General features: G+C 43.0%; 1 protein-coding gene across 1 annotated transcript in view; it reads right to left on the reverse strand.

Moving 5' to 3' along the window:
- Nucleotides 1-26,946, reverse strand: part of TGFB2 (transforming growth factor beta 2) — a 60,690-nt gene that overhangs the window by 12,972 nt on the left and 20,772 nt on the right. Inside the window, exon 2 of the mRNA XM_042051664.1 lies at nt 10,127-10,290. Within this exon, the coding sequence (XP_041907598.1) occupies nt 10,127-10,290 (164 nt within the window). The remainder of the gene's footprint in view (nt 1-10,126; nt 10,291-26,946) is intronic.

Raw genomic sequence — 26,946 nt, forward strand, 5'->3', positions numbered from 1 at the left:
CTGTCACTTGCTATGCTTATTTTTCAGACTAACTGGAAAGCATTAACAGATATATTTTTAAAAAATTTAAGTATCAAGTAGCTGAAATCTTCATTAAAATACTGGAGGATGAAACTGTTTATTTATAGGCACAGATGTTTATACCCTCAAGAAACTATCACACAGTTCTGAGTGTAAAAATAAGGATAAGGATTATCCTAGTCTGTATTTTATAAACTGTAAAGTACACTGAGAACACTACATAATTCATGATAACAAACAAAGCAGAATGTTTGAAAAATTAGCAGAAACATGACTTCTTTAAGGAATGGGGCGTATCAGAAGCTGACATGAGCAGAGCAGCAGCACTCAGCATCAGTGTAACTGAACTGGTTCAAAAATAAAACCAAGAAAACTCCTAACCCCAAGACTCTGTTAAAAGAAACATAATTATTTTGCTCAAAGTTTCCTTCACCTACTCCCCCGCTCATATATTTAGGCAGCTAAAGCAGGGGATAACTGAATCAACACATTAGTGTATGTATTCTAGACAATAACCACTGACACCAGACGCCAGAACAGCCTGTCTTCATGACTCATTACAGGGCTAAAAGGAAAAAATTTGACATGAAGATACACTGGTTCTTTCAAGTAACTACAGCTCCAGAACAGCAACTTGCTTAGTTCATTTAAGATTTGGTGTTCCAGCCAATAACTACTTCTAGTCTTCTACTGCCACCACAATCAGATGCAGAAGAATAGGAAAATTACAATTAAGTATAATTTACAGTGGAATAGTTTTGGCTAATAAATTCACCACCTCCTCAGCAAGCAAACAAAAAAAAGCCCTGAATGTGGTTCAGCAGTGATGATACACAGGCTGATGCATCAATGACATACATCTGCTGCAGCCAAGAAAACCCTGGGCACCCATCAGAGGCCAAGCTTCAGCAACAAGAGGAGCATTTGATAGCTGGGTTTGAGAATTATGGTCACCAGCTCTCTGGAAATATTTTTGGTGACTTACAGTTTCTTTAAACAAGTTGATGAACTTTCCAAACAGAGTCATATGGCCATTTAAAAAATATCTATCCTGTCTCCTGCATTGCCCTGGAACTTGAAATGGGCACTGCTGTCAGTGTGGGCTCTGCAGTCACTGAATAGCAGTAAATATGGCATTATCTTGTGAAAACCTGCTATTAATCTGTTTTTCCTCTCCATTCATTCTGGACTGTCTGATCTCCTACCTCCAGATGCTGTTGGCCCCCTGATAACTTCCTTCCTTCCCTTCCCTTCTCTGTCATTTCAGACTCATGTGATGTTCTTCTGTATTACAACATCTTGGCAGGCTCACTGCTCTTTCTCTTACTTATCAGTCATTATGCATGATTTCCATTGGAACTTCAGGGCCCTTTTACAAATAATGGAAATAACCTGACTTGTACTTGTAAGCTCAAAGTAAATAAGCCTGAACAATGAGATCCAGGGGTAAATTATGTGCTTATGCTGGTTAACATGAGAGCAGAGATAAGTTCAGCTATGCACACCATGGCTGAAAACTGTCATTTAGGATAACTTTTTCTGAACTAGAAGAAACTGCAGGGAACTCCAGCCTAACTCTCTACACTGGAATGATCAGATTCCCAAGGTCTGCATAGGCAGCTGCTTGTTGCTTCCAAATTCTTACATACTATTCACCCTACTGAAAGATTCACTCACTGTCTGGCTCCAGATTTCAAAGGTCTCCTCGAACAGCCCTCAGGGACTTCAGCCAGCTCTTTCTGAAACTTAAAAAATGACCATGCTAATTATCAATCCTTTCTCATTCCCTGGTTAAATCTGAGGCCTTTGATCCTATCTTGGACACAGGAAAAGCAAATCCTTGACTCTGTTGCGAACCTCTCCAGTTTCTTACTCATTATATGTGAAAACATATGGTGTAAAGTGCAAAGCTTCCATGTAGTACCTTTTGCCAGATAATTGGGAATCTACTGGCTATCAAAATCCTAGCTCCTTCTAAGTGCAAGAGACCAGCTGTGTATTTTTTAAAAAAATTGTCAGTGTGAGTTTTCAAGCTCTTCTTGTAGCCACTTGTGCAAGGGAGTGATTCAGACTCTGCCTTCAGTGCTATGGAGTTAAAAGGCCTTTACAGTCCCCCTGCATATCAATGAAGTCCTTCCATTACTTGCAGCGGTCTCCGAATCAGGCTCAAACTGAGGGCAGAATCTTCAAGAGACTAGTATATGAGATGCAGAGTTCCTGCCAAAATACAAAGAAAGGTATGGAATACTTGCCAAAGTTTGTAAAAAACCCATAGCTCTGATCCATCTGCTCAGAACTTGCCAGACACGTTCTTCATGCAAACTTGCAAATAAAAAGAACATATTGCACACATAACCCAACCTCTTTTATATCTGGATGGGCTACAGCTGCAGAAGGAGTCTCTTACAGTGTTGGCTGCTGCTCACTTAAAGGTAAAAGAAGGTGAAGTGTGAGGGGGGTAAAGAGATAAGCACTTAAGCAGGTCAGAAAGGGAGGGGAAGTCAAGTATGTCATGGAATCACTGTGACTGACTCATTGCATCACCCTGCGGTAAGGGGATGATCTCTGGGAAGAGAATGGATCCTGGGAAGGGATTTCCTCTTCATTTGTTCCCCAAGCAGGGCCTTCCTCCTGATACTGAAGATACATGTGCAGTGTAAGTTGGGGACAGGGCCCCGAGGCCATCCAGCCTGATTTATGTTTAAGCAGGCAGGAAGACTGCATTGTATAAGCAATAAACAAGAACGGAGGGTCTGGGGTCCTTCTCCTGGAAGATTCTGAAATATTGAGGGCAATTTCCTGCCATTTGGGAGATTTTAAGATAGCTCCAAAGAAAGATTTTATATAAAATGAAGCAAAACAAAAAAATCCCGTAAACTTATCTAGCATTTAGCTTTAACTTGCCAAAGGCACGTTATGTTTTATTAAAATATCAACAAAGAGGAGCCAAAGTCAACAGAAACAGAGTGGGTTCTCCTGTCCTCTAGCCAAATCTCCTGGATCCTGCAGGGTACTCCTGTGTTCATCTCCCCTTAATACACAGGTCTCCTAAGCCCGTTTCTCTTCCTCGGTCCTGTCCCTGACAGTCACATCTCATCTTCACGTGCATTTTACTACAACATTTTGGCATGCAGCTTTCTTGGCTAAATGAATATTTGGACATACTACTTCTTCCAAGATGTTGTCTTCTTCTGCAAGTCCCTCCTCTTTCTTCCCTTCCTCTTGCCTGCATTGCTCCCCATAACTCACAATTCTCATTGTGGTTTTCTCTTCCCACCACCTACAGGCTTCCACCCAAACCACTCCCATCCTCCTCCACTTTCTCCCATCATCTATTCTTCTTCACGTAGGCTTCTCTCCAACAAAGCTTCACATTGTTTCCTACACCTGCCCACAACAGGAACACCACCCTTCCCTCTCCAACAGGCTCTCTAGCACACGGCCATCAAGCCAACTTGATGTTCCTCAGCCCAGTAACTACCACGCTGAGCTGCTTGGTTCAAACTTGCTCGTGTCCCAGCATAACGTAGGCTTGGCTATCCCAACAAACCCTAGCCCAAAGAGCAGGAACCCAACCCTAGCAGTTGTTTTCTAACCCATGGCCTACACTGCCACGCCTCTGACTATGTACATACACCACAAATGGCAATACATCCATCCATGGCCCACATTTCTACATGTGGCAGAGTCCAGCTGGGAAGCACACACTGGCCCTTGCCAGGAGCTGATGGGGATATTATATATTTCTTCAAGTCATCTTCAGTAACTGCTCTGTTCCTGGCAAGAGGTGGCTGCATCCAAGATAGGGTCTCAAATTGCAGTGAAGGTGATGCAGCCATAAATACTTCCCCCTCATGCTCACAGAGTATTTTCTGAAGGTACTCTATACATGGTCTCCAATGTACTGACATCTTTTTGCAGGGCATACAGTATTTGGAACCAGAAAAAGGAATTCTGAAACAAGGAGAAAACAGCAATTCAACTGAAATGTACTGTAAATTAACTTCCTCTGACCCTGAGCAGTTTTCCCCCTTTGCTGAGGGAAAGAGAAGGAGGTTGGTAAAGTAGAAAGCTATTACGTCCACGCTTTATACTGAGTTTGGCGCTTCAAAGAACACTGTACATTTGCCATTCAACAAAACCTGGTAACCTTTCAGAATGCAGGAGAATGGTTTCAGGACAGCAATACATAAACTGTGAGATCCAAATGCCCTACTTTAGATGTGGGTCACAGTGATGGCAGGCAATTATAACCAAATGCCCCAGGTGACATCTGTAATACAGACATGCTGCGCCAGCTCACAGCCACAAATCCTGCTTCATGGTATTTTCTTCCGTGGCATTAGAGACGGCACTTTTTGGCAAGAAAAGAGAGCAAGGCCCCTCTGCTCCTGATTATACGGAGATCAGCCTGAAGGATCTTTGTTGCAGTCAGTGTAAATTGCCTCAGATTTGCACCACAGAGATTTGGCCCAAATCTATAGTAGCTCACTCTAAACGTATTCCCCAACTGAAAAACAAGACAAAACACTGTCTGAATTGAAAGTATTTGAACAACCGACTGTGGTTTAAATTTAAATCTGACTCATAATGGGGTAATATGTTCCACAGCATCTTCCTCCTCATACCTCCAAGCAGGGAGAGAGGCCCTGGAATAAGCAGGGGTTACCACTGCCTAGACCACAGACAGTTCTTTCTAGACCCCGAGCAAGCTCCACAGGAGCTCTTGACATGAACTGGAATCTCCATAACACGGAATGACCAAAGGTCTGCTCCTGTTTGCTTCAAATTCTTCACTGCAATCTGATGTGTCCCCCCAGCTTTAACCTGGCACTGTTCATTTGCCCCAACCCTGTGCTCTGATACATCCTGTGGGACATCCCTCCCATCCAGTGTCTCTCAGGTACCCCCACCCAGAGCAGCCTCAGATAACAATGACAATAAAACACAGCACTTCAGCTGCATTTTTTGTGATGCTTTATGATGTGTTAACAAAACATGGCACTGCTTCCATAGGAAGTAATTATTACTTGTTATTGTTTGACTTCCTGTATGTAATAAAAATACCTTAAACCCAATACCACAATACTCTCTGAAGGGTGTCTTTTCACCCTGTAAGGGTTTCCACTAGTTCTGCTTTGCAGTGGTGCCTATTTATTTTTTGGAATGCTTATTCATAAAAGACAAGGGTTTTTTTTGAAGGGTGCAGGGACTTTATGAATAAATACAGAAGCACCTTAATAAAAGAAAGATGTGATGAAGTCTTCAAAGCAGGCAAGAAAACTGATGAACAAAGACATTCCCATAACAACTGAGCTTTATCTGATCAAATTCCAATAAAGCCTGCATTTGGCATAAATCTTTAAAAACATAGCAAGGGCCACCGGAGGATGCTTAAACTTGTTTATTTAATATTATTCCTCCTCCTTTCCCCAAAAGCACTTTATCCTCTTAATATTTTCTGAAGTCTTGGTGCACGTTGGGAAGCACATTGAGCGAGCATGGCGCAGTGGAAGGACGGGAGAAGCGCGGCTTGTCTGAGGTCACGCCGCTTCCTTCCTTCCCTCCGGCTTCCCACTCGCCAACGTGCTGATGATCAGCAGTATAACCATCAGATTAAGCCTCCCTTTCAGGCAGAAGAAACAACAGAAAAGATAGTGCCTTTAAAGAATTTAATTCTCTGCAGCTTCACTTAATCAGAGCCAAGAAGAGACAGGAGCTTTTATACCAGCCTTATAAAAGTAACTTAATTCCTACTTCAGTGAGTTTTATTATTTTCCATCCTAAGACTACTTAGTATGTGCACTGCACTTCCCATCTGTGCAGGAACACACAGATGTGGCTGACTAATCCTTAAATACCAAGAGAAGCATTCTGGGTGAAAACAGACTTTTTCTGCGCACAGGGATTACTACTTGCCCACTGGCTTTGTGGATGCATCCAGGGCACCTCCATGAGAATTAATCTCTAGGACTCACTGCCTGGAGAAATCCAGATGGCAGAAAACCTGGCAAACAGATTCACAACCACTCACTCCCAGCATAAATACGATGGGGTGCTCTCTGCTCCAGCTCAGCCTGCGAGGTGGAACAGGGTCCTGCTGCTGCTGCTGCGCTAGGGGCCGGGAACAAGGGGCCACAGCCCTGGCTCACCATGCCAAGCAGCCCCAGACTGCCTTCCTGGAGTCAGTGCAAACAAGGGCTGTAGGAAAACACAAAGTCCCTTTCTGATGTGGTTTGGAAAAGGGAGCCAAGTACAGCCTGAGGAAAGCTTAGCTGAAAAGGTGCAGTTTTGCATTTCTTCTTTCATTTTTAAGGGGTAGATCTGTAAGGTCAGAGGACCACACAAAGAAAGAATCAGGCAGAGAAACAAAATATTTATATTCTGCTTGCTTATTTTTTCAATTTACCCTGCACATCTGTCTCTAGCTGTTCCTAAAATAGTCCTTTAGAGTACTGCTGTCCCTTCTGCTCCAGTGGTATATATGCTACTACTAAACTGCTGCTGGACTACATCAGAAAGCTCTCGGAGGGTAGTTAGGAGATGTGCACATGTTCAGGGACAGCTACCACCTCAGTGAACTGCAAGAGAGCTCCAATACTCTCCAGAAGACTTCTTCCCCTCTCCTCCTACTTGACTGAGAAAGACAAGGGGACAAAGGAATAACCATCCTTGAAACTGCAGGTATGAGAGGAATTTCAAAAACCCGCATTAAGAAGAACTCCACAACAAAGCAAAAGACTAGGCAACCTGAAACTTGGTTGGAGGAGAAAAAAACCCCTAATAATTAAATGTTGCTTATGCAAGATGAAAAACCATACTGTTCCTTCTGGGCACAACAGCCCTGGCAAGCCCAGCATGTATGTCACAAGACAGGAAGCAAAGCTCATGCACAGAGGAGGAGCGGCAGCTGCTCATGCCAACTCCACTAGCAATCTCCTCTGCAAGGCTCACTCTCCGTGCATGGCTTTTCATGCTGGAGTCAGATATCTGTCTAAGTCTTCAGCCCTTACAGAACATATTTGCCTCCCTCACTGAAAGGAGGATCTTCCTCTCCCCTTTTACCTCCCCTGTTCGTACCTTCATTCACCGCTAGACAACTCTATCTGCATTCTCAATACATCAATACACAACTCTGAAGCTCCTCCAGCACCACTGTGGCACCAATGCCTCCCCCTCCCATCCTTCTTCACCTTCATCTGCATAGATTTTCATCTTTCTAATCTCCAGAATTCATATGTTAAGTTTTAGGATGCTTTCTATAGCACTGTTTTACAATACACCATAGAATCACAGAATATCTCAAGCTGGAAGGGACCCAAAAGCCTCTTCAGTCCCTTCTCTCCAGTTTTTCCCTGCTTTTGCTTTTCCTGTTAAACACTGCATCCTAACCTCACGTGCTGTGATGGAGATCAGTTGCAGCAACATCTGGGGACTCTCATGCTCCTGCAGAAGAGCTGCTGCCAAGCAACCCATGCAGTTCAGACTGCCCACCACAGAGCTGTAATACCCCCGTACAAGGTTTTAGGAAGAGCTGCATACAAGATTGCAAGAAATAAACATGACCAAAGGGAAATGATCCAGAGACAGCTTGCCTCTCTACAGGCAAAGGAGCAAAGTAACATGCCTAAAATATACCTGGCACAAACACACAGGGCATGCTGCCTCTGGCTTGCCTCTTACTTGGTGGAGAAAAGATCTAATCCTACAATAACCTGCACTCACTACTCACCTAACACTTCACTTAGTATGCTCCACCCAGCCTAAAAAAGAAACTGCCTTACTCACCAGCCATATATTTATCCAGGGTCCCAAGTACCTGCCCTGGATGCAGGTGTCAGTCATTTCCATGGGCACAGGCTTGCTGGAGTCAAACTCTTTCAAGTAAACCCCAGCTGTTTCTCATCACAAGGCAAAATCCCAGCCAAGCAAAGGCCCTTTCTTCCCTACCTCTGCTGAACCCTTTATGCCCCATGTTCCTCAAACACGGAAAGGCAATGAACTGAGCTCAGGCAATCACAGCCATATTCTTTTCAGGTGGCTGACTAACAGCTCTCAAAAGTAGAACAACAGAAAGCCCAGAGATGCCATCAACTCCTTTTAGGATGTCTGAACAGTGAGGTCAAGCCAGAATATACAATTGTTTCCAGCAGGCTGCTGTGGCAGCATCACTGGGACTCACAGTGTATTTCTCTGGGATGGCTGTTCTATACAGGCAACACCAGTGATTCTCAACAGACATTCCTAGCTTTCCCTTTTAACAAATAACACGTTATTTACTCAACTTTTCTGCCATCCTGTTCTTGGAAAGGAAGGCAGTCAGGTCACAGCCCCCAGTGACCACCTGTGGACCTGAACCACATTCAAATGGGAATTAAGCTTTCCCTATGTTTAAACAACATCTAAACAGACCAATGCACTTTTCCTGCTATCGGCCTCCATGACTGGCTTTTACTGTCACTTCAGCAAGCACGTGAACCCAAACTGCCCCCTCTCTCTGCAGCACATTTGGCTTCCACTGGGCCAGTCCAGGCAGGAAAAAGGTGAACATTCAACGTGAGGGAGAAATTTGCACCCACACAAATTTGCACCCACTGGATCTGAGCAGGACTCTACAGTGCTGCAAGCCCAGGACAGTGCCCAAGCACAGCTAACACAGGCAGCAAGGACAGAGCTAAAGAGGGGCTCCATACCCTTTTACAAGGTGGTATCCTATCCATCAGGGTTTTCAGCAGAGCATGTCACAGGTTGCTGGAACAACCACGAGTTTTACTCAGTATAAAACCGCTAATAGCTGGGCCCCTTTTAGTTGCTGTGTTTCTCAGTGAACTGAACGACGCTTTAGATGAAATATGCTCTAGACAGTATTTGCACAAACGCACAGACTCTGTGTTAAGTGAGGTTAAAGGCTCTAAAATACTTAAAGATTAAATGATATAAATCTTGTCAACACTCAAGAGTGAAAGAGTCATGGGGCATTTTCTTACTCACTCCACAATCCCTGAATTGTCCACTCCCTTGCCTCAACCCCTGGACTACTATACAGAAGCCAGGTTTGAAACTGCTAAGCTTTAAGTTATAATGTCATTGCTACAAGGAAAGCTACAAAAGCTTCTCCTGAACACGGGCGAGAGAGAGGAATTTGACTTCCATGTAAACTACAGTTCAGATCAGGTGTTGGGAGACAGACATCCTGGGGACAACTTTTTTGATGTCCTGTTCTCTCACAGTTTTTTTATATGCTGAAACATAAAATCACAGAATCACAGAATCACTAAGGTTGGAAAAGACCTCCAAGATCACGGAGTCCAACCCTTGACCAAACACCACCATGTCAACTGATCCAGGGCACCAAGTGCCAGGTCCAGTCATTTCTTGAACTCTTCCAGGGGTGGTGACTCTACCACTTCCCTGGGCAGCCTGTTCCGATACTTGACAATCCTTTCAGTGAAGGAATTCTTCCTGATGTCCAACCTGAACCTCCCATGGTGCAGCTTGAGACCATTTCCTCTTGTCCTGTTGCTGGTTGCACAGGAGGAGAGGCCAATCCCCACCCGGCTGCACCCTCCTTTCAGGCAGTTGTAGGGAGCGAAAGGTCTGCCCGGAGCCTCCTTTTCTCCAGGTTAAACATCCTCAGCTCCCCCAGCTGCTCCTCATAGGACTCTCTCTCTAAACCCTTGCCCAGCTTTGCTGCCCTTCTCTGGACATGCTCCAGCACCTCAACTTTTTCCTTGCAGTGAGGGACTGGAATGGACTGAAAAACTGGACACAGGATTTGAGATGTGACCTCACCAGGGCTGAGTAGAGAGGGAAAATCACTGCCCTGGTCCTGCTGGCCACACTATTGCTGATACAAGCCAGCATGCCAGTGGCCCTCTTGGCCACCTGGGCACCGTGCTGGCTCAAAACCCTGGAGTCCTGAGGCTCAACTGCAAGAGAAAGTTTGCACATTTCAGCTTCGTATGACTTTGAGTGAAGTCCTTTCTAGGGAAAGGCTGCTTTGGAGAGAGGGGACTCAGCTGCTTCTCCCCACCGTTTGTGCTGCCTGCTGGATGGGTTGGCAGCAGCCAGGTGGGCAGCTGACAGGTCTGAGGTGCCGCCGTACCTGGTACAGCTCTATCCGCTGCTCCGAGACGCGCGCCTTGGAGTTCTGCAGGCGGAAGACCCTGAACTCAGCCTTCACCAAGTTGGAGGCGTTCTTCTCCATCGCTGAGACGTCAAATCTGACGATCCGGAAGTAAAGGCTGTAATAGCTCGGCGGGATGGCGTCTGCAAGAAAGCAGGGTGGTTTTATCACTTGTTTTGATGATAAAATGATGTTGTTCCTTCAAACACTTTAATACAAGGCAGCCTCAATCAGGAAAATATCTGAACCATGATTCAGTTTCCAGTGGTCAATTTAGTACTATTAACAATTTAATAAAAATTCAAAAAAATCAACCCCATGTGTTTTTTGTAAGACTGCCATATTAATAGAGATTAACAACTACTTTCAACTCTATTTCAGGTCATGCATTTAAACCTCCCCTCTTTTAGCCAACTGGTAGAAAATCATGAATATTTATGAACTGAGAGAAAAATATAGCAGTTGGTATAAGGTAAATGCCTTCAAGCTTGCAGAGAGTTCACAGGGATCTGCTAAGACAACACATAACAGCAGCTCATCTGATCTATATGTTCTCTGAAACCCACTTCCCCCAGAATATGGAGCATGAATTAGCCAGCTTCAGATTTTGTTCCATACCTAGTTATTAAAGGATATTTTTGGAACAAAATAGGCATTCTGATTATAGTGATGAGGGCTGGAAGAGAAGAGGAAGGAAAAACAAAGGGAAAAGGCAAGCAGACAGTAGACATTATAAACAGGATTATATGAATTTTGACCATTTGGAAGCAGTAAAAGCCATAAACATAACCACCCCTTACTATATATTGGGGAAAAGCAGAAAAAAACCAGAAAAATGCACTCAAGTCTTCAATAGCAGTGTTAGATATCTCAGTTTAGGTTTCAAAACAATGTTTCTCCTTCTCGGTGGTAAACCCTGACTAAGCGTAAGCAGCAAGGCACTTTTACACAACCCAGGCAACCCTAAGGGCTTCAGTCATCACCTAAGGCCCTTCCACACTGTCCAGAGCAGCAGCACCAGGAGAAATTTGCCTGCAGCACCCCTGCCTGACACCCAAACTCCTCGGAGAGGAGATGAAATTACTTTAAGGCCTCATAAAAATCTTTGTTCAAACCAAGGGAACGGTTTCTTCTCTTACCATGTGAAAACTGAAGTGGATAAATTAAAAAAAAAAAAAAAGAGGAAAATTGTATTTGGGGGTTTGGGGAGGCATTTTCAGCTGAGGAAGCACAGGGGTTCTCACATTTACATATTTAATAACCCACCTGTAGCTCTTTGAGTAAGTTAAAACTGACTACTTAATAAAAATGAGAAAATCTTTGATGATAAAGAAATAATATCGGCCTCAACTGCAGAGGCATTGTAAGTGAGAGATGACAAGTTCTCAAAACACTTCAAAAAATCCTCTGAAAGAGTACTTCCCAAAGCAGACCCTCAGTATGATCAAACAGGTACAACTATGAACAGGAAGCCCCAGACTTCCTTATGATTCCTTTTAATTAAGAAAACGAAAAAAAAGGTTCTCAGATTTTCACATCTGCAGCGCTTGAAAATAACCCCCCAGGCATCATCATCACCATTCTTGGCTAACATGCTTATTGACAGGAAACAGCTACAATCTCACAGTGAGAACTCAAAGGCAAACAGATGCAAATTACTCCTACACCAAAGCTCCTCCTCTCTCCCATCAGCAACACATCAGTGCTAGAGTCTCTCAAAATACCAAATGAAGGGCTTCTGAGAGACGCTTTACTGTATAGCAACTATGAGCTTGATACATTCTGCAAATTCTTATAAAAGCTACTTGGTTCAGAGATTATATCCTCCTCTAAGAGAGAAACAGTATCTTCAATTTATTTTTCCTGCTGTAGGAAACTCCGAGACTACTACTTGTTCTGCAGCCAAACCTAATCCTACTAGGAATATAATTTGGCATCATAATATGTATATATAAGATTGATGCTTCCAGGATGAGTTGTAAGTTGTCCTTCCCTGTCATTTGTTTGAGGCATCAACCTACCATTTTGTTCACTGTGGACAAGCCAAACCAGCAGCATTCACTTGCCCTGGCACAAACAAACCCTGTCCATCCTGACTTTATTTTAGATTGAAAAGTCCTATTTAACTGTCAGTTTGTTTTATATTTAGCTTCTTATTCCTAGAACTTTCTTGTGCTGTATTTGTAGGCCTTCTCTCCAGTTTCTTTATTTTAGATACTGTATATTACAAATCTCTGCTTATGTATCTGAGTGGATATTCCCAAGCCATTCCTGCATTTACATTTTTTCTCTCTTTCATATATAAGGAAGACAGAGAATGAATACTCTTTCAGTGTGCCCATTTTTGTCTTTGCATATGTGTATTTGCACACACCGTAAACAAGTATTAGTTTTCCACTGGAAGGCAGGGATGGGACACCCTCTATGAGTAAGAAGAAATTCTTGTCTTACAGAAGCTTCGTCTCTCTTGTAAGATAGTTTTACATCTTTATATGCAAAAACCCACATAAGAAATTTGATTTCTTTATCATTCATGACAGTATCCACAGGAAGTCAACTGAGGAAAAGGCATTATTCATGGACAGATGAAAAAAAGAAGGAATGGCTGACTGCAGAATTGGGGTTTATGTGAAAATTAATCAACATAAAAACTGAGAAATGAGACTTGCAAGTCTCTTTAAAGGAATGGTAAGAACCCTATGGAGTCTACAAGGTTTTGGATTAGCCTTTAAGTGATCTCAGATGCTGCAATTCATCTTTCTTTGTGACTCCACCTTAACCTGACAGTTGTATCAATTCAGACTCAGCTGGATACCTCTGCACTTCCCTCTGGTTTTGGCCCCATGACTCCAGCAGATGCCAGGATGACTCTGACCAAGCTAGTCTGCAAACACAGTTACCCTGCTGCAGACTAGACTCCTGAAGTATTCTTTGAACTATTATCATTAATGAGTGGAATTAAATCAGTATGTTTCCTGGAGCTAGGAAAACACAGGTTTCTTTTGTTTTGGTGGGAGAGAGAATAGTAAATGCAATGAAAGGTTCCATTTTTATCATTTTTAAATTACTCATTAAATCAACCCTCCAAAAAAACCTGAAGACTTCCAGCTGTAATAATCACAATCACAATCATCACAGCTGAGACAAGAGTTACACAACACAGTTGGAGAAGGTGAAGGCAGCATCCATCCTCCTCCTCCCTTAAGGCTGCTAAACACTGAGCATCACAAGTTTACCCTTTTTTTTTTTTCTGCCTTGAGCAAGCTGAAACTTCATCAGCTGCTTACATGGGGCAGTCTGAGCTGCCAGGTTCAAACGTACTCTGGTATGTGAGTGATTAAGTGCATAAGGACACTGTGGTTTCTGTGCCTCCTACTGACTTTGTTCGATGTCCAGCATCCTTCAGGCTTCTGTGCCAGCAATCTGGACAGAAAGCAGCCCTGCTCTGACAAAGCAGAAAAGCACCAATGGGAGTGGTGCAGGAGACCTATCCCACCACAGTCTTCAGCATTGCTCCAGGCTGGAACACTGTCAACGGGAGAGACTGAACATATTCTCTGACCAAGCATCCAAAACAGCACGCAGGCCCCTAGGAGCACCGGAGAGGAGAGCAAGATGTAGTCAAGCACCCTGAAACTGAAAGGGGGATAGAAAGTTTGTTTCATGCTGAAGATATTCCCCAAATTGGGAACAACCTGCATAGAAGGATGACACTTCTGCCTTGCGCAGTTGTGTTTGATGAACTAAGCCCTGCATTTCCACAGCTTTCCTCCCAAGTACTGCATGTACTGACATTTCAGAAGAAACAAAACACTCTGTTTGACACAGCTCTTCTGAGAGTTGTGCTTTCGTTCTGGCGAGGAAAAAGACCTAAATTCAATTGTATCCAAATGAGGCTTTTTTTCTCCTCTGAATTTTCATTTCTGCTATTGAAACAAAAAGAAATCAATTACATGCACAGCCCAAGTTAGGAAATGTAAACAACTTTTCTTTTCTCATTGGAAGAGGCCAGACAGGCCGCCTTCACACATACACCCACACTGGAAAGGCTGAGAGCTTCAATCTAATCCTTCCATCAAGGGCTTGTAATAAATGCTCCAAAGATTTATTTTTATTCCCTTTTGTGTTTATTAAACTTTGGAGGGTTTCTTTTCCTTTTTCTTTTCTTTCTGGTGCTTTGCCCATTCTTTATTATGGCAGCTACAAAACACGGAGTGCCCCTTTCTTCTCGCTCTCTTTTATTTTTTCCCTCCTCATCTTTCTAACTGCAGTACATGAATGACCGTGTAGTAGGCTTTGAAGCAGCACATGCAAATATTTATAAGAGTAGCTTGATTGTTATTAAATGCAGTTGTTATGATTTCCACGCTCTGGCAAGCTTCCCTAACCTCTCTAACTATTAGGACCATTTAGGCTGTTTAGATTTCAGCTCACTGATAGCAAATTCTATGGGTTTTTTTCTAACAAGCAGCATAATGTGACATCGTTTCTCCCTCTGTGTGAATTTCTCTCCCTGCTCGGCTTTGGGGTCCCTGCCAGGAGCTGGGTCAGGCTGCCTCCAAGGACATGCAGACACGGTAAGTGAAGCAGCATGCGCTGGAAGGATGAACAGCTTGTCAGCTGTGACAGCACATCTTTCCAGCAGGATCCCATCCTTCCTGTCAGGCGCACTTGGGCCACAAATCCTCTCCTCTTTTCCAGGGAAAGTCTCTCCAATAAATTAAAAACTTGTTTAATGCATCTGGGCTCCCAAAGCCCATAATAATCACTCTGCTCACCCCTCCTGACCCTGATGTGACTGCAAAATCCTGCTGGATACAGCCTCTCTGCAATCAAAGGAGACCAAATAATGGAAGCCACAGGTCATATCCAGGAATTGGGACTGCCCCCTCAAGGATAAATCAGTCATACATCAGCTTGCCATTAGCTCTGAAACTCTGTCCACTATGACACTAAGCTATGAGCACAACCACTAGCTGCTCAGTGCTCTTGGACACAACACTTGTGCCGTTCTTCCCTCAGGCATCGCTTCCAGGCTCTTGCAGCAAGGCTTCAAAGTCAGACAGTGCAAAATTAGTGTAAGGGACTTGCTCCAATACTCCAGTTTTTATCTACAAAGCTGCCTCTGAGGTATTACCTTTTATCTGTCATCAACCATTTGCTACTGAGGAGGGACAGTGCACTGAAAACCAGAAAAAACCCAGTGGGAACACAGTGGGTTTAGAAAACAGTAACTACCTAATTACCAGATTTTGTGACATGTTTTCCACTGTGGAACGACTTGCTATTCCTCTTCTGAAACACACTTAAGATGTATGACAATGTATGCAAAGTAAACAACCCCAGGACACTCCAGATTGAAAAGACAGGCACAGTGAGGCAAAGAGGGAATTTTCAGAAGCCACGTTTGTGAAAGTATGTGTTCCTTACTTAAAATCTGACAAGAGCCTTCTGGTTCTGCTGCTACTTCCTCACTGCTTCACCAAGCCTGAATCAAAAGATGACTAGCCAAAGCAATGACCTCAACAGCAAAGTGATGTGGTAGTCTGGTTTCCAGTTACCCAAATAATTCATTCCCTCAAGGTATTCCTATTGCTCTGGAGTTTGAAGGACTCTGACAACACTCTTACATAATTGTCTTTTGTACTTTCAAATTCTGTAATGGTGAAAAACATCCTGCAGTCATCTTTGGGTCAAAATGCAGCTGGCACAGTAAGGATTCTGAGACACTGTAATTATCCCCTGGAGAATCACAGGATTAAGTTTAAATTTAAGTTTAGGTTTAAAGTTCTCAAAGACAAGTAGTAAAATAAAACTCAAGTAATTGTTAGCAGGGTAGCAAAGCTGCTGCATAGGACTCTTGTACAAAACAGGTTTAAGTCCTGGCTTTGTGGGTCACCACAGAGATGCAAAGAGAAGGGCATCTTACTACATGCTCCTAATTTGTGTCACTTCATCCCTATTGGCACATTGGAGCTGGATGTGAGTCTTACAGAGGGCAACAAACCTTGCCTAGAAGAGGTACCATTGCTGTTTTCAGGCTGTAACAATACAACTCATTTTAATTTTTTTTTTTTTTTTTTTTTTTTTTTTTTTTTTTTTGTAGTTGTCCTCCCTGGGCTGGGTGAAATCATGTTGCAAGTTTAATCTCAAGTGTGTTTAAACGCTGCAGCTGAAACTGACTGCTTTAAATGTTAATTTGGTATGCAGACCATTGTAAGAAGGGCTGTAATTTTCCTGTATCACTGAATTGTCTGATTTAAGTGTTTCTTATCAGCCAGAAAGGCCTTATTGAGATCCTTTATTCCACTGGACTTTCTCTCTCTACCACCCTTTCACGATTATTTTCAAGCTACTAGTTTTTGTACACTCAGTCCAAAACAACATTTAGCATGAAAAAATCCATACTACTCACAGCAACCAGAAAGAAAGAAGAAAAAATATCTATCCTGAACAATCAGTGATGGCTTCTTCTCTCCTCCCTCTCTTACACGAAAATAAAAACCAGGCCAACATCACATATGTTTGTTCACCTCCTATGAGGTGCAACACCAAGAGTCTGAGCAGATGCCCAAAATGAACCCCTTTTGAAAAAGGTTCCCAGCTATTCCATCACCCAAAAGGCAAAGGAGAGTCAAATTTATTACCAAAGAGAAAAGCTGCAGGAGCATTCTGCTTTATCTGAGAAGATGACCAAAAGCATCGAAGTCCCCAGGATCATTCTCCTGCGAATGACAGGGAGGCACTGCTGCTTCACACACTCCTGCTGCAAGGGGATGGAGATGTATGGTGAGGTAAATCAGCACAGAGACTGCAAAAACTTTTAACTACTTTACCACCACAGGGCAGACATGAGGCAACTCTGAGACACAATCCTGGTCCTTTACAAATTCCCCTGTTCTGAGAGTGTGTTCTGTTGAGTGAAAGTGCACTTTAGGAAAGTGCACTTTTCTTCTGCAACTCTGAAGAAAGCAAAGGCTGCCCAGAAGACCACTTCTGCTATAAAACAAACTGAACATTAATGCATAGAAGAACCTGACTAAACACTGAGCCTCAAATAAACTGCCTGAATCCAAACTTCTGAAGCTGGAGGAGAATCACAAGCCTGTTGAAATCACTGAAACCTCTGGCTAAGATGAAAGGGGAAACTGCCCAGCCCCTTTCAAGAACACAAGACCAGACCTCCAACCCAGGCATACTTGGCGTCACCACTGCCAAATACTGTTTCTTTAAAAGGAGCACAACGTCCCTGCCCTGGACAGACCCTCTAGAGACAAAGTAGCACACACAGTACCGCCCCACACCTGGTATTTCCTTTCCCTATTTGCAAAAGCTGGAGTAGATGGAAACAGGGCTAAACCTCACATGACAATACCTGCTCAACAGACACTTTCTGCCCCCGCCTTTATGACTGCTTGAATGTGAACTTCCTGAGGAAAAGTTCCACCATGTGAACTCACCAGACCCTCCTCCCTCTGCCTGCCTTCAAAGCTTTCCAGGCTGTTGGCTTGCTTTCCCGCGTCCACGCTGAAACACGGGCTGGGTAATGCGAACAGCACTGACGCATCACATGAGAGCTGGTCTCAGGTCTAAATTTTGAGCCATTTGAGCAACGCTTAATTGGGGTAACTTAATTATTTGGGATTATTCAGGAGAACAGCAAATGCTGAATTTTCCCTTCCAGACCATCTTTCACATACACAAATCTCCGGGCATTTTAGGAAGTCTGAAAGGTCTGACCTCAATTCTCCTCTTCTCGAAGTCCTCTTTAAACATCACCTGTCATGCAGGGGAGCCAGAGAGGGAATGTAAACACAAACCCTATTGCTATCTTTGTTTCTCAACAAAGAAGTCTTAATCTTGTGGCAAGTTAAAACATATGGGGTAAAGGAACAGCACAACTGCTTGCTCTCTCACACATAAACCCCCTCTAATCTCACTGCCACATATACAACACTGCAATTTTAATAGTGAGAGAGAAAAACACATCTTCAGATGTGTCCCTCACTTCTGCACTGGATGCCATCACAGCAAGCCCATGACCGTGCATTCCCAAGAGAAGCTGACTGATCCTTTTCTGCAAGGAAGGTGTACGACAAGCTAACAGGAAAGCTGCTGTGTCTGTCAACAGGCATTAGAACAAGTTACAAAGATATCAAAGCCTCTCCAAAACCTGAGTAAAGTTTTGGTCCCACTGAAGCCACCGACCAAACATTCCCAACACTTTCAAAAGGGCCAGGAATTTACCCCCACAATTGCAAGCACAGAGGGGATTTTCAGCACAGGGAAACTGTCTCCAGCCTCTCTGTGAATTTATCTGCCAACAAAAGGCCCTTCAGCTTTCAGCAGTTATTTTGTGAACATTCAGGGAAGAAGAACTCCTTTCAAATCCCCATCAGGATCCTTTGAATGAAATCCCAGGTTATTATGTATCACCACTGAAATCAAATATGTAAATAGATGTGTGTTGTGTTTGGAAACGTCTCAGGTATGTACTTCGCTATTCTACTTACACTGGAATGTAAGAAAAATACTCCTAGTGTCTTTCATCTCTCTCCATGAAAGGCTGCTCCTCTTTCAGCTAGCAATCATAACGAAGAATTGCAAGTACAATTGCCTATCTCATCATAAAAAAAAAAAAAAAAAGGCAAAAAGAAAAAGAAAGGTGGGGCAAAAGAAAAAGCTCACCAGGGAACACAAACCTTTCTCACAGGCAAAGTAAGACTTGACTTGCTGGCACAGTTCAGCTGAGGTTTTATGGCTGCAATGACCTCAGCGAGTGAACACAGAGCAAACCAACCTTCCGCCGTTCACAGGACTGACCAACAGTCTTCCCTGTAACAAAGACCTTTTTTCTCTCCCATTTCCCAATCTCCTTCTGCTTGGATGCCACTGAAGTGATACCTCCAGAAGCAACCTGTACCAAGAGACTTCTCTGCTGGCAGGCTGAAGAGACAGACGCGATCACAAGCCCAGCTGCACTGCTGTGCATCCCCCTGCTTTACACAGACACGGGGATGCTGACTGCAGTGCCCGAAACCCCCTACACAGCTATCAATACTCCACCCTTCCCCCAAACCCAAGTCACCTTGAATAATTTTTATCTAAGAAAAACATTTTATCTTCTCAACAGCAGATTAGGTGTAAGGTTAGATTTATGTATGTGTTTGAGACAGTCTATATATGTTTATTATTTTTTTTAAATCCTTCCTCTTCCTGGCACCTTTCTGATGAATTTCACTTGCACTCACAGCCCAGCCAGCGGGATTAAAGCTGGCTTCACAGTGTTATCACAGTGCCATTTTACTAATGATCTATATTTAAAAAATATGTTTTGTTTAGACATACTTTTATTGAATCCCTCAGATTCACACGAAAAATTACTTCTGTTATAAATCTATCTTCCCCGTCAGTCTACAAGAGGAGCTCGGCATGCCTGCACGCAGCTCTGCACGCTCTGCATCTCTCCCTCCTCCCAGCTCCAGGGTTTCCACAGGCACGAGGCCAAGGCAGCAGCATCCTGCTGCCCTGGGGGGACCTGCCATCCATGGTAAGGTAAGAAAGCTGCACTCCCACAGCAGTGCCCAAGGCAGAGAGGTCAACCAACCCACAGGGTCAGGCTGCTTGCAAGAGCCACAGGACACTGGTCCTGCAGGGCCAGCCCAGTCAGGCCCCCAGACCTGGGGACCAGGGTGGTCTTTTGGGGACCCCTGAAAGCAGCTCCAGTGAGGAGGGTTGTGGTTAAGCCTGATGCTTGGACAGAAGCACAGGCATATACTTTCAGTGCTAGAAACCAGGGTTTCCAAGACTAACCTCTCCAAGGAGATGGACTCAGTACTTCCTTTAAGGAGAGCTGTGGTTACCCAGTGTCTGTCTCTGTCTGTAAAATCAGGCTGCTGCACTCTGACAGCAAACACGCTCCTCACAGGCTCTGACCTGTGCTTTTAGTGCTGGATGACTTGAGCTGCCTTTTAAGCCTGTGAATGCCATCTCCATTTTAATCTTCGGTGTAGAAGGGCTTCTAATCAAACAAGCATTGTTACGAAATCCACGAGGATGGCTGGAAATCCCTTGGATATGTCCTAAGGATTATATTATGCCAGGGCAATGCAGCTATACAAAAATCTACTTTACAAAAAATGTACTGCTGCAGAACAAAGCTGCACTGGAGAGAAAAAAACCAGAACTGGAAAATATTCTGAATTATTTAAAGAACTAAGAAAACTTTCCCCAAACCCAATTTTCTCCAACAGTGTCACAACAACCACAAAGCCGTCATACATGACAAACTCAGTGGTGTTGAAATCAAGGAAATGGCAGCAAAAAGATATTCTCAGGCTATTTCACAATTCAGTTTAAGCTGCTGTGTTTATGTGCCTCTCTACCTTAGCACAGAATAATCCAAATATTGCTTCTCTTGTTCTCAAGTCCAGTGTTTTATTTGTCCTCATACATCTGTAGGGTGATTCAATCAGCTGGAATTGAATGTATGTGATAGAAGTGGTAAAACCAGTCTGAGTATTTAGCAGAGTAACAGGGCAAGAAGCCTACCACTCTGCTTCAGAGAAAGTACATAGGCATTGGCTCCCCTTTAAACACAGTCCTGTCAAAGTCATCCTATGAATTTTTCACGCAGCCATGTGCTTAAAGGATTTCCTGCCTCAGAGCCCATAGCAGTGAGAGAGCACAGGGTGAACCCAGTCCTCATGATGTTCTTCAGACTGAGGAGAGCCTACAGGACCAAATCCTCCATGCTGCTCACACCTGGAATGTGACTTTTGTTACTGCTTTCCCAACGTACCCAACCTGCGTTTTGGAAAGGCCTTCCCTCAGCAGGAGCAGGACCAGGAGTAGGTGATAGCTTTCCTGCCTATGCAGGAAATGCCTATGCATTTCACACTCCTGGTGAGAGAGATGAAAATGAGCGTCAACCTTCTGCAGAGATTGCTCATTCCACTCTTCTCAAGATGGCCTGTGGACAGTCACCTCCTGCTAACACTCTCCAGGCCTCTCTAGCCTGGGTTACATTCCAGGCTAGATAGTCATCCAGTCTCCCCACATTTTTTTTTGGTTTTCTCATGGGAAGAGAGTACAGTTTCAACTGACAGAAGTTGGTCAAGGCAGAGATTGAATTGCACGGAGATTAAGTTAAACAGTGCATCCCACAGAACCCAGCAGGGCAGCAGTCTTTGCTCCATCATGGATGACTACTGAGTAAGAATACACCATAAACCAAGCTGTCCTAAGCTGCTTTTCCTTTTAAGATGGACCTCGGAAGAGCAGTGTCCTACTGCCAAAGGTCTGAGCACCCAGTCCTGCCTGCTACCTATGGCTGCAGGTTACTGCACGTAACGCAATGTACGTGCATTTGAACTTTGAACTGCTGTCTCCTGAACAAACTGTGAACTCTCCTTTTCCTCCTTCTATCCACGTATTTATGCAGCCCCACAACCACGGTTTTTAAGTGCACATCTGTCATTCATCACAACTGGTGGTAGTTTTTACTTCTGCTGCCTCATCTCACTTGGAGCTCTCCCACCATTTCATTCCTTTAAACCACTCAAGCATTTGCCCTCTTCAATTAGTCCCTTAAAACTTTCCTTCCTCTTTAATCTTCTGATTATTCTTTCATTAGTGCATTTTGGGTGCTCTCAAAGGAGAGCAAAATGAAATAAACCTCTTTCTCTCCACAATTACATTGTCATGTTCTGGACAACTTGTAAGAAACCAAGCCAAGACACAGACTCATAATGAAGGTAACACCATCAGGTTTCACCCTCTTCTAAAAGGGGAAGAGAGTAAAACTGAATATACAGCCATAAACCATAGGAAATTAAATAGGTCTCTGCAAATGAAAGTTGTCTGTGAAAAATAGTTTCCAGGTTTATGGTTTTAATTACTACGTAAATGAATGGAAAACAGGATTAAGGAATTTGCACAATTGTTACACATCATATTTGGAATCACAGCCTTTTACTTCAGCTACAATACCATGAAGGCATAATCCAATAAAGTCCAAGTGAACTAGATCCAAGTTCTCCTTGATACTTAATTTGGTAGACAAAAATCTGAACTCATTCTCCAGCAGCACTCCCGTGGGACTGAAACATGCAATATCAGGGTGATTTTGCAAAGCTTCCTCGCTTAGGCTTTGGATTTTATGATTTGCAGCCATTAAAAAAGTCTATGACTTTCAGTTTTTAAGCTTTGCTCATTCACTAACTCTGTTTGTAAACAAGATTTCAGGCACCAAGTGAACCATGGACCATGATCTCCTCTACAGGAGAAGTGCTCTGAGTTGATAAAGCCATCTAAGAATCAATCAAAGCGTGCAGAGGAGCAGAAGTGTTGGGACCACTCTTGTGCCCTTTCAAGAATCCATTCATGCTTGCAAACACAAAAGCTTGGTGCTTTTCATTCACAGCTAGAGTAAGCCTTTCTTTTTTCCCCTCCTTCTTTTTCTCGTTTTCCTCTTACTGCAATGCATGTTGATTTTAGCCTCAGCAAACTGCCCATGAGTGACTGTTCTTTACATGCCTTCATGTAAGTCAATTACGCAGGTAGAATTTAGCCTGCTGTACCAGCTCAGTCAAGCTCTTCTGCAAGCTTAAAATTCCCCTGACTCCCTTCTCCTTCACAGGCTTGCTCTTCATCTCCAGCTGAAATGATATTCAGTAAATATTACACTTGCAAGGTAACAGGTCTGGAATGTGAAGCATCTAGAGCTCACTAGAGTCTCTTCTTGGCATCTCCTATGTACCCTGTTGCCTAGTGCCAAACAGTATTTGACTGGCTTTATTCAATTCAAATAAAGATACTGAATCCCAGGACTGTACAAACCTCTTAAAAATCAAAACCATAGTTAAGAGAAATGCATTCTAAAAAATGCCTTCTAAGAAGTGCCACTAAGAGAAGATACAAGTGCTACACTCCCTTTTAGAGTCCCCAAAAAGAGCAGCATCTCAAATAGACCTTTCAGTCTGGACTACACACTTACATTTTTGTTATCATCCTTCACAAATTAAAGCCAACAGAAAGAATATAATGGATGGTTTCTCATGCTTTGTCCTGCTGTAGGATCCTTGCCTGTCACATTAGGAACTGCACGACAGCAAGGACCAACACGGGCAAACTTCTGTTCATCTATGTTCAGAATAGCACTGAGAGCCAGCTGATATTGAAGAATAAGAACAGTCATAAAGCAACAACTAAGTTCAAATTCTCTTTATAATCAAGCATTATTGATTGGCACCATGCAGCATAGCTTGGCAAGGATAAACTCCAAGCATTTCTCACCTTCTAACCTAGGGCTGTGTCCATACAGGCTCAGTCTTGACTAATGCTAACTTCCAAGTGCTCTGTTCAGAACTGCAAGAAGCCCTAAGGCTGGACAAGCTCTTCTGAATTTAACATTTGCTTCTACTAATTAACTGTATGGATTAGATGCTTTGTGTCAGCATAACAAGTCAGAAAGAGCATTCCCAGCTTCTCTCCCATGGGGATGCAATGGCTGGCCAACCCAAGAGGTACAAGCTCTGAAAGGTGTAACTTCACTGATTTACATACAGGCTACAGGTCTGTTTGACCTTGGGACAGAAAGTTATGCCTTGACAACCTAATCCTCAGAAGGCTTGGACCAAAATGCAGATTCTACCTGTCAAAATTCAAAGTAGAAGCAAGCAAAATGCCTTTGAATCTGAAAAGGCACCAATACTCATCACAGACCTTTATCCAAGAACCTCTTGCTAGTAGCAAGGTGTGGGAAGACCATGGCTTCTCAGACCCTGTTGCTCCAACTTGAACTTTTCTTTTAATCCAGTGCTGGAAATGTTCTAGATACTTATGACTAAAAATGTTTTATTTCAACAGTCTACTTTTTACTCAAAACCACCTTTTTCCAGTCTGATCTAAACTGTGGCCTCCAGTCTTTACTGGTCCAAGCACAGTAAGAGTGAGTAAACACTGGCCATTCTGAGCAAGCGAGAGCCTCCCCAGATCATACCAGAACAGTGATACAATTTAAAAAATTCTAAAAAATTAAGAAAAATTATTGCCATAAAAACCTAGTCAAGAGTTTGAGCCTTTTGAGTTGCTGTATTTCTTGCTGCTATTACAAAAATTTGCTATTTCCAATGCACTTAAAAAAAAAAGAGAAAGAAAGGAGAAGGAAGAAAGAAGGAAGAAGAAGCAGAAAGAAGAAGCGAAAGAAGAAAACAAAGAGAAAAAAAGAAAAAAAGAAGGAAAAACAAGAAAAGAAATAAAAAAGAAGGAAAAATAAGGAGAAAAAAAAGAGAGTGATTTTCTGAATAATTTCAAGTTAACATAGTAAGATGTCCTAGATGGTTTTCTGAGTCTTAAAACCATCCCATTTCAAATGTTGGTTTATGTAAATCTGGAAAGTTGCCTTGTCTGGAGTAAAATCATATACAGACTGAAAAAGGATTACGGTTTTTTTGTTACAATATATGCACTTTTTGTATTTTAACCTTCTAGTGTCTCAGGCAGAAGAGAATTGGGAGAGTTGGGAATAAGGAGAATGGGGAAGGCTCCGGTTCACTGCAAGGGCTGCTGCAGGTACGGACTCTCTTTTTGCATTGCACAAGGTGACTCGGGGCACTAGAGACACGAAAATGTCATTTTATAGCGTGGCCCCTCCTTGTGACAGGTTAACACACGAGGACGTGGCAGAAGTTCGTATCATAGTGGGCACTCAGTTCTCCTCTGTGCTATTCATAGCTGAGTGTTCAGGTTTACAAGGCTAGACTAGCTTTCCTGTGTCCAAATAAAATAGCTGGATTGACCCAGCTGGATTTTCCAAAGGGCAAGATCAACATCTTTCCCCAAAATACTACAAATATCAATCACTCTGCGTGCTGCCACCTGCCTGAGATTCATCTGCAGGGAACTGGCTTTTAGACAGACATCACCAAGACTGAGTTCCTGATTCCTTTTTCCTTGGTGAGCTTTATCACACTCCCGAGGAGACACCGTGATAACAGAACTGTGGTGCAGGACAGTTGTGCACCAGAGGTACCTGAGTGACAGGTGTGTGGACACACACCTCGAGTAGGTCCGTGGTATCACCAGGACAATGGAACTACACCCCAGCTCAACAAGAGATTGCTTATTGCCTCCTATTTTAACGGCAGGTTTTGCTCAGTTCATTTCAACTCTTTGCCTCCACCTGAAGTTTCACCTATTTTGCTTTAAATTTTACAGTAATACCCCCCAAAATTGGTTTTATATTGGCAAGCAACTTTACTTTCTGCTTTTTTAGGCATGCGTAAATGTTTGAGACAAAATTCTCTAGGAAAAGAAGCGTGCATACAAACAGACGCACTTATATGCACACGAAGAAACAAAAAATATAAAAGAATATGTTTCAGACTAACAAAATGACATCCAACTAAATATTAGAAAAAGATGTTCTGACCATTTATGATTCAGAAGAATCCAAAACTAACGCAGACTCCAGACAGAGATCACATTCAGTGAAAGAGCTCCACAAATTGCATCATACAACACCATGACTCCGATAATGAATATGGATAGCAATTACAGGGTCAATGTCTGCATTTCTTAAAGATCAAAACAGACTAGGAATGCCTCAGCAGCTTCTTGGAATAAGCTAAAGAATGATTTGAAAACATGTTAGTTCCAAGGAGCATGAAAACCACGGTGGCTCTTCACGGCAAGTTTTAAGTTTTCTGCTCTACATGCATTATTAGTCATACTTCCTACTGGTGCGGCTCTGCAGGTATTCAGCTGTCCTGTGCCTGCAGAAGCAGGGCTCCAGGAACATCTTCACTGCTCCAGTCATATGACACTGACACGAATTACACAGGATACTTAAGCTTAAGGACCATTTTCAGAGGAAACATGGTGGTGGAAAGCGGCTGTGAAACAGGGAACTGTGCAAAAAGTTTGTTGCTGAGTTGGGTGTTTTGTTTGAAGTACTGGTTGCATACCCTGGAGGCAGAGTCCTCCTCCACAGTGATACAACAGAACAGGTGACAGTGAAATATCACACCTATTTATACAAAGCATAGAATGCTTCAGGACTATTCAAGCTCTCCTCAACCCAAGGCTGACCCTCCACCAAAAGGAAAAGCTCCACATTTCAGAGGTGAAACTTCAGAACGAATTTGTCTTCAAAATGCACACGTGAATTACATCAGTAATGAGGGGACATCTTTGTCCTGGCTCTGTATCCCTGACACACAGGTACTACCAGCACCTCAGGATCCCAGACACAAATGATAAGTATGGGACATCAGCTAACCACCCTACAGTCATACCAAATAACAAAGAACAGTTTTTTGCCATTTTCAAATTTACACAACAATAGGTTATTTTATATACACAAAAGTATTACTAGAAGGCACAAAACCATAGGAAGAAGTATTCATAAATATTAAAATTACTGTGAAAAATAATTTTAAGAAATGATTCAACTGCAAGGACACAGCAAGACAAGGGTTGATGGTATATAGCAGCTAAATGAATTCGAGCCACTGAGACTTGAAGCAAAAAAGAAAACAGGAAACGTAAAAAAAGGATAAGCTCATGGGCAAAGTAACATAATCCATGGCATCAAATACAGGCCACTGGAAAAAAATAACGCTTGGAAGTCTCTAACAATCAGAGGAGATGAAACACCACTGTCCTGGAGACCTGGGCAGGGTACTGTGCTAGCATGAAACTTGAGCAGTCCCCATCCAAAGAACAAAAGCCCAAAGAATGTAGAAAATTATGTTTCTCATAAAGATTAATTGTATGCTCTGGGATAGCAAACCTAG

This window comes from Corvus kubaryi, unplaced genomic scaffold, assembly GCF_017639235.1.
Source record: "Corvus kubaryi isolate FWS band 111438036 unplaced genomic scaffold, C.kubaryi_AGA036_p1.0 76, whole genome shotgun sequence".
NCBI lineage: Eukaryota > Metazoa > Chordata > Aves > Passeriformes > Corvidae > Corvus > Corvus kubaryi.